Consider the following 9,008-nt stretch of genomic DNA (forward strand, 5'->3'; position numbering starts at 1 on the left):
TTGGCTATGTATCACATCATAGAAGAAAGAGTCCAGCCATCAAACATATCTGATATATAGCGTGCTTAAATCTGAGTCATAGACGTGTGAATAAGCAGTCCTGGCCTAGTTTATCTAAGCAGTTGTCCTCTCAATTGGTAAAAGCTGGTAAGGTATTGGTGATTCTTTAATATATATATATTTTTTTCAGTGCTATTGCTGGGGCTTGAACTCAGAGCCTCACATTCATGCTTGGCTTTTTCACTCAAGGCTGACTCTACTTCTTGAGCCATAACTCTACTGTGGCTTTTCTGCTCATTAATTGCAGTGAAGAGTCTCTTGAATTTGTTGGTCCAGGGTGGCTTCAAATTCACGATTCTCACAACTTAGCCTTGTGAGTAGCTAGGATTATAGGCATGAGCCATTAGGGCCTCACATTAAGTTAGACTTAATTTCAGCAACAGTTATAGATTGTAGGCTACACTTCCTTTAAGAACACATTTCTCTCAGATATGTAGGCATTTTGCTGCCTTCTGGGTGCAGTGTGGTCCTCTGTTAACTTAAGTAGTTTTGTTTCTATGATCATGGCTATGGAGATACCTGATGGGAAGGACTTGATTGTTCACTATTTAAAATTATGTGATGATTTGGAGGAATGCATTGTGAGTTGCTGAAGCCAGCAGTGTGCTTCATGTAGCTCTTGGTGGGGTTGCTAGGCGGTTCTGGCTTTCCTGGAAAGGTGGGGTAGGGCAGGGTGGGCTCTGAGCTGAGAGGTGAGCAGGGAGGTGGTGCAATTCCACTGTGTACATGTAAGCGTGTAGAATGGAAACATGAGGTCTTTACTGTCCCAAATTCCTCTCTTAGCAGTTACAATATTGAAAATTAAATGTGGCTTCCTAGTAAGGGTTTGGCATTTTATTAGAGAATTCTGAGGGATTATGAAAACTTCTTTGGCATTTAAACAAACAGTACTCCTTGGCCAAATATGGCAGTCTAATAGATTGTAGGAAGAGACCCAACTGAACTTTTCACATACAGTATATGCTAAACTCTTGAAATATCCATTTTCCAGGCATTCAACAGATGACTTTATCACAGCTTTATGGATGAGCATTACTGTTTCTGCACAGTAATTGTGTGGATGGCTTCCTGATCTGTGTATGCACGTGTGATCTGACATTGGCCAGTTTGTCTGATCTGAGCACTCACCATTCCTGGGTTGTTTCTACTCTCCCCCTGCCTCTTCCCTGCCTTCTTCTTATTTTTCTCAAACGTAAGCTTTCTTAGCTTGTCCAAACCTAAACTTCCTACTAAGTTTCTTTCCAAACTACGCTTTTCTGTTTGCTGCCCTTCTGCCTGGCAGCCTCTTTCCTCAGCTCTTCCTTCTGGTTGAAATTCTTCTCAAGTTAACGCATCAAAAGGCTTTATCTGACCACTCTGTCCAGTGTTTCTCCCATTGCTAGATTCCCCTTTCTCCCCTCCTACTTCAAATGTTCACACTAGCTAATCTTTAAAGAAGGCTGTGTCTAGGTTTAAGGGCTGTGAAGGCAAGAGCTTTGTTTTGTTTACTGGAAGATTTTCGGTTCTCAGCAGTTAAGGACATAGTGACTCTCGGTTGAACAAATGAATGAGTATCCAGAAGCACATGCAAACACACATACGCTGTTGGGTCAGGGTTGTCCTTTCAAAGAGAAAAAATTTGAAATTGGTTTTTCCTCCCCTCAGATATGCAAAGATTAATTTGCATTTGCATTTTTGATACTTGGTGTTGGAAATACTGTCTCTCATTTTTTCCTATTCTCCACTGAATTCTAGCGGTGGATAAGCATGGAATGAGAGCAGGATGGGGATTGGTGTATGTATTTTTACTAAACTGGGCAAGTGCTTAGTCACTTAACAGTGAAGGGTTTTGAGAGAAACTGAATTCCAATCAAGTTGCATTCAAGAATGTCCAGTGGAACACCTGGGGTTTTGGTATTTTTTTCCCCTTCAAAGAAATGTTGAGTAGATCTGACATGCAAAGTCTTACATTCCGAGATAAAGGAAAGGAAAAAAAAAAAGAAAAGAGAACGCTTGGTTGAAACAAAACTGTCTAGTACAGCTTCTTAAAGATCAGGAAGTAATAAATGAAAGATAATTTTAGAAAAAGAAAATACTACTCTCATTAATTCATGAGCAGGCCATTAAAAGATGAGATGGGATTTATTTTGCTCAGCCACTTAAAAAGCTTGGACGAAATTATGTGTTCTGTTGGCTGTCGGATCCCATGGTTGGTTTAACAAGTTCCCATTTATGGAGATGACTCGGTTAGCCGGTGGAGGGAGAAACTAAAGGTGGCCCCAGCTTTTACTCCTTCAATTGGGAAGTGAGCAGTACCACCCTCTTCTGCCATTTTTGGTTCTCTTCTGCACAATGGTGGTTATGAACCATGTATTCCAACGTACCTACAACGACAAATCATTTTAACTGGAAAATATCTGTCCATACCGGGTATTTCTGAGAGTTGATTACAATAGTGAGTCATCTAGATATACCTCACCAAACGAAATAGTGGGCTTTGTGAAGACGTGTTTAAAGGAAGAATGTTTGTTAATCCAGCATTTATTCAGCACCGGTCAATTAAAACAGTCTGCGCTTGGGGACAGTGTCTCATGCCCTACCCTTGGTATATTTAGTAAGGTTCATCAACAGATGTCCATGGGAATTCAGGAGACTTTTCTGTTTCAGGTGCGTGGGAGGAAGGGAGAAGTTCTGTACATTTTGGACGCCACCAACCCCAGACACTCCAACTGGCTGCGCTTTGTTCACGAGGCCCCCTCGCAGGAGCAGAAGAACTTGGCTGCCATTCAAGTGAGCTGATTCACGTTGTATTTGGACTCTACACTGTGAGGGAATGAATTAATTTATAACTCTATTCCCTGTCTTAAATTTACTTTCCAGTGACCTGGTTCAAGTATCAGTAACTAACTTATAAAAGCAGAGAAATCACATGTAGTCAGCCTGTGCAGGGTAGGGGGAGCTGAGTGGGATGCTGCACCAGGTCACTTGCTTTTATGAGAATTCTTGAGAGAGGGCGTTATATGCTCTGATACTGTGCTTGGCATGTTTCGCTTATCTAGTATTTTCATTTTATCCAATGAATTCCTGATAGCATTTTTGGTTTATTTGGTCCAAAAGATACTGAGTTACTGTTTAAAAAGGAAGCTTAACAATGACAGTTCATTTGAGTATGTTGTGCACAACTAGACTCTGAGTCTCTGAGGATCATGGGCTAGGCAAGGCTCTTCAGAACTGGTAAGGGGTGTGTGTGTGTGTGTGTGTGTGAGAGAGAGAGAGAGAGAGAGAAAGAGAGTGAGAGAGAGAGAGAAAGAGAGAGAGAGATAGCACATTTTCTTGGTCCATCCATCAATTGTAGGGCATCTAGGCTGTTTTTATAACCTGGCTGTAGTGAATAGTGCAACAATGAACATGGATATGTAGGTGCTTTTATTATATCCCTCAGGGATATAATAATACTTGAACTACACCTTTATTTTGGCTTATCTAATAATAAACAAAATCTCACTGGCTTCCCTGCCCAGCCTGGCTTCCAACCAGCCTCAGATCTCAACCTTATGAGTCACTAGGATTATAGGCTTGAGCCACTACATCTGGACTTTTATTTTATCTTGACTTGCAGTCTTTTGGATAAATGTCCAAGAGTAGTACTACTGGACCATCGATGAGTACCATTTTGGTTTTTTTAGCTTTTTTTCCATTCTGTCTCCCACATACCCATCCAAAGTGTAAGAATATTCTTTTCCCCTTGCAGACATCCTTACTAACATTTGTTGTAGTTTGTTTTCTGGATAATGGCCATTCAGACTGGAGTTTGATGGAATCTTCATGTTATTTATTTATTTATTTTTGTCGGTCATGGGGCTTGAATTCTGGGCCTGGGTGCTGTCCCTCAGCTCTTCAGCTCAAGACAAGTGCTCTACCACAGGGTCACAGAACCACTTCTGTTTTCTGGTGATTTATTGGAGATAATCTCATGGACTTTCCTTCCTGGGCTTGCTTTGAACTGTAATCCTCAGATCTCAGCTTCCTGAGTAGCTAGGATTATAGGCGTGAGTCACTGGCGCCCAGCTCCACGTTATTTTGATTTGAGATATTTAACATTTCTTCATCTACTGGCCATTTATGCTTCTTCTGAAGAGTTTCTATTTAGATAATTTGCCTCCTTTATGAATTTGCCCCTTTATTTATTTGCATTTTTATTAAGTGAATCTTTAAGAGGTTTGTTCTTTGAGCTCCTTGTATATTTTGGTTACTACAGATAGAAAAGATCTCCCATCCTGTAGCCTGTCTTTTTGGCTTAGTAACTATATCCTTTCCTGTGCAGGAGAATTTTAGCTTGATGCAGTGCCATTTGTCAGTTCTCTCTCCTATTTCCTGAGCCTCTGGGATTCCACTCAGGAAGTTGATGCCTGTGTCAGTGAGTTCTATTGTTTTCCTTATTCCTTCCCCTAATAGTTTCAACATTTTAGGTCTCATGTGGAGGTTTTAGATCTTTGAATTGATATCAATGCAAATGAGACACAGGGCTCTTGTTCCAGTCTTCTGTATATGGAAGCCCAGTTTTTTCCATCACCCTTTGTTGAAGAGGCTTTAGTTTTTCCAACGTATATGCTTGGCTTCTTGGTCAAAGATCAGATGTCTGTAGGTATGTAGGTTCATTTCTCTGTCTTATAATCTAGCCCATTAGATCTATTTTTGTGCTAATAGCCTGGAATTGTGAAATCTCTGGCATTGCTTTTTTTTTTTTTTAACCCCCCTCCGGATTGGGCTACCTTGGATCTTTTTTTTTTGGTCAGTCGTGGGGCTTGAACTGTGGGCCTGGGCGCTGTCCCTCAGTTCTTCAGCTCAAGGCTAGTACTCTACTGCTTGAGCCACAGCACCACTTCCAGTTTTCTGGTGGTTTATTGGAGATAAGAGTTTCACGGACTTTGCTGCCCAGGCTGGCTTTGAACTGTGATCCTCAGATCTCAGCCTCCTGAGTAGCTAGGATTACAGGTGTGAGCCACCAGTGCCTGGAACTACTTTGGATCTTTTGAATATGAACTTTTGGATTGTTTTCTCTGCCTCTTTGGAGATTATACCCATGAGATTCTCATGGGTATAATAGCAATAGTTCAGTTGCTTTTAGCAGGATGGTCATTTTCACAATACTTATTCTTCCAATCCATGGATATGGAAAGTCTTTTCCTGGTGTCTTCTTCAATTTCTTTCTTTAAAGTTTTGGATTTTTCATTGAAGAGATCCTATACCTCCTTGTTTAGGTTTATCCCTACAGTTTTTAATGTATTTTTCTGAGGTTATTGCAAATGGAATTATTTCCTTTGCCATCTGCTCATTGTTAGTATAGAAAAAGCTACTGATTTTTGTGGCCAACCACAAATATAAACTGATTTATTTATTTTTTACTTTTAGGTACTAATTTTTCTTCAAATATATTTATCTTTTGTAATGACTTCTTGAGCATTTCATGGGGAATTTAGAGATGTTATAAATTTGTTTCTTTATAAATGTTACTCTTAGAACAATTACTTACAGAACATAAAATTTACTTTATGCATTCCTAGAGTTGGTAAGTTATTCTTTATTGTGTTCATAGAGACATAACTAGAATCTCTTCTTGTGCTTGAAAAGTGATCTTCAGCTTTTTCAAAACTCCTTTAGCTTGAGAAATTTCTTCCAGTTGGCTCTAATTTCTGTAGAAACAGTATTCTCTGTTCCAACTTTCAAGCTTTGAGTTCTGCCTCAGACTCCTCATCCTTGATTAGAAGTGCCCCTCATCTTTACAGTTTACTTAATAAAGGTCCTTAGGTAATGGAAAACTTGTTCATAAGTGTTAATCTTTTATCATCCACATCTGCTATTCTATAATGCCCCATAATTTGCATATTATAGATACCAGCATATCTCAACCACATTTTCTCTGATAAAGTTTTTGTGTTCATTTGGTGCTTTAAGTGCAGTGCTTTTGCTGTATGTCATTTGTATTTTTTTCCTTGAAACACAAAAGCAATTAAATAATTGTAATGGGAGCATGGTAAGGATGAGATTACCACAGAATTAGAAATTCTGTGAAATTTCATTTGGATTTTATTAGACTTTAAGTCTGTTTAGAGGCTACTGTGAGTGTGTTTTGATACAGAAGCAGTGACAGTGTCTTTAATTTCTTTTTAGCATTTGTGTCTTTTCTTGACATGGAAGTTCAGTATAGTACTAGTAACACACTTTTGTCACAGACAAAAACAGGGGTCTTTGTTAGATCCCTTGAGGTAACATCTTTCTTAGTTGAATAGTAGCTGGAATAGCAGACTTCTGGGGTTCAAAATCATATCTGAGCTGAGGGTGAAGAGTATAATAGGTCACATGGCTGGCAGCCATCTAATTGGTTGGGATAGTCTCCTGAGGATGGCACTCCAGAAACAGACTTGGTAAGATAAGATGATAATGTTTCCTGCATTACATTATGCATCACTTGCATTCCAAATTGCACCTGAAATTTGGGGTATTCAGGAAATTTTTTATTTTAGCATTCTGTCCCGGGAGTAGAGTAAATGAGAAACACTTGTGGCTAGGCAGCTTGCTTGGTGGAAAATGTCAGTACTTGGTCTGATTCTTTTGGATGAAGAAATTAAGAATTTGAGGTTGGTTCTGGCAGAGGATTGGAGCTCCTTTTTAGATACTCATTGTATTTTTAGTTTTGCAATATATTTCATTTTGGAAAATTTGCCTTGGAAATAATGGTTGAAGTGGCTGAATGGCTGAAGAAGGATCTAGTAAGCAAGCAATTCTTGCCACATGCATATTTTTCAGAATAGTCAGTTGGACTTTAAGTTCAGACTTCTGAAGAGCTGCCAACTATAACTAGAAAAATCTAAATGTGAAAGATGAGCCTTAAATAAAACAGAAGCTTCATTAAATAAATGGTGATTCTTATTAAATATTACTTTTCTCACACTAAAGTAAAATATGTATATATAGCATTTGAAAGAAACCTTAACCTCAACAGTATTTTTGCAGGATTTAAGAAACCTATTTTTTGAACAGTTATATGCTTAATTATTTCATTAAAGTAGTGAATCAGTCCATTTAGAATTGAACTTTTGAATTCTTTGGTAATGTCAGAGATAGAACTGTTCCACGGGGCTGGGAAGGTGGCTTAGTGGTAGAGCGCTTGCCTTGCATGCATGAGGCCCTGGGTTTGATTCTTCAGCACCACATAAGCAAAAAGAAAAAAGCCAGAAGTGGCGCTGTGGCTCAAGTGGCTCATGTGGTCTTCATGAGCTGAGTTGGGCATCAACACATTACTCTGATTCTGATGTCATGTTATACTTCCAATACCACAGAAAGTATTTGGCCACAGAGGATTGAATCTCCTTTTTCTGCTTTGCTGGAGGACATACCAGTGTAGGTAGTTTATCCTGGGGACTTTCCTGTTGACATGACATTTTACTATGGTAGACCTGGGAAATAAAATGTGCCTAAGCAGAGAAACAACTTTGATATTCTTACAGCACAGATATGACTTAATCCCTTTGTTACCACGCCACTGTGGCCCACAATTTATCTCAAAAACACTGATTCAGAATTCAAGTAGAAATACTACCAGTGATGTAACCAAGCAACAATAAAAAGAAACATCTATCACAGCTTCTTCTAGCTCTTCTATATTTCTGTTTCTTCTTATCTGATCTGAGTAAACAATATGTCTACAATATTTTTTTAGCATCCATGTGTTTTTCTTCAGTAACATAAAGATAGCAGTTAAAATAGCTTTCCTTAAATGGTCTGTCATCCAGTAATAGGACATACTAGTGTTTTATTAGTGTAAGCTGCTATTATTAAATTATTTAATGACAGCATAAGTTAAAGACATCTGTTGTCCAGTATGATGATATGTGTACAGAAAAAAAATAAAGCCAGGAGCTGGTGGCTCATGCTTGTAATCCTGACTTACTTAGGAGGCTGAGATCTGACAATCATGGTTCAAAGTCAGCCCGGGCAGAAAAGTCTATAAGATTCTCATCTCCAGAAAACCAGAAGTAGCACTGTGCTTCATAGTGATAGAGTGCTAAACCTTGAGCAAAAGAGTGTTCTCAAACTCCAAATTGAAGCCCCATGACTAACAAAAAAAAGTATACTTTGAATGTTAGCACCCTAATAACTATATGAGATAATTTTTGTTAATTAACTGGACTTAACCATTTTATAGTGTATATATGATTCAGAAGCTCATTTGATATATGATGAATACATTTCTCTATTAATTAAAACAAACAAAAGTGCATGTCCTTGCATCTATATTGGTTTTAAATATTAACCCTTTTTGTGGGTATATGTAAAGAAATTTATTATTTATTTGTTCACATTGTAATTTAGATTGTAGATTATTGGTAGGACAAATAGCTATTTATGGAAAATACAGGAAAGAAAGAAATGTATGTTAATCCTTAGTGACATAGAGGAAAGAAAATGAAATATGTAGGAAAGAAAATGAAATATATGTTAATCTTTAGTGATGTTAGCTAATACATTGAATGACTATTATGAGTAAGCAATTATGTATGTTTATTTAGTATTTACTGTGATTCTATGAAGTATAATTATTTTTGTTGATAAATAGGAATGCTGGAAACTTAGTATTATTATCTAAGGAACTTGACTGAGTTTATATAGCCAGTTAGATGTTAGGTAGAATTTGAACACAGGTATTCTATTCTCTCTGTCCATTCTCTTAAACTTCATGTTCTAATACCTTAAAATTGAGATTAATGAATGCAGGCATAAATATTTATTTTATAAAACCCTTTTCAAAGATGTTCTTACATAGTTTTTTTTTGTCATCTTTTTTTTTTTTAAATTTTTTATTGTAAAGATACTATACAGAGGGTTACAGTTACATGAGTGAGGTAATGAATACACTTCCTCTTGAACATTGTTAGCCCCTCCATTGTTTTCCCCCTACCATCCCCTCC

General features: G+C 37.8%; 1 protein-coding gene across 2 annotated transcripts in view; it reads left to right on the forward strand.

Annotated features, from left to right (window-relative positions):
• Positions 1-9,008, forward strand: part of Prdm5 (PR domain containing 5) — a 144,029-nt gene that overhangs the window by 38,664 nt on the left and 96,357 nt on the right. For both annotated transcript variants that reach the window (XM_013022136.1, XM_013022137.1), the window contains exon 3: positions 2,707-2,829. In XM_013022136.1, coding sequence (XP_012877590.1) covers positions 2,707-2,829 — 123 coding nt within the window. The remainder of the gene's footprint in view (positions 1-2,706; positions 2,830-9,008) is intronic.

This window comes from Dipodomys ordii, unplaced genomic scaffold (genome assembly GCF_000151885.1).
Source record: "Dipodomys ordii isolate 6190 unplaced genomic scaffold, Dord_2.0 Scaffold60, whole genome shotgun sequence".
In the NCBI taxonomy this organism is placed as follows: domain Eukaryota; kingdom Metazoa; phylum Chordata; class Mammalia; order Rodentia; family Heteromyidae; genus Dipodomys; species Dipodomys ordii.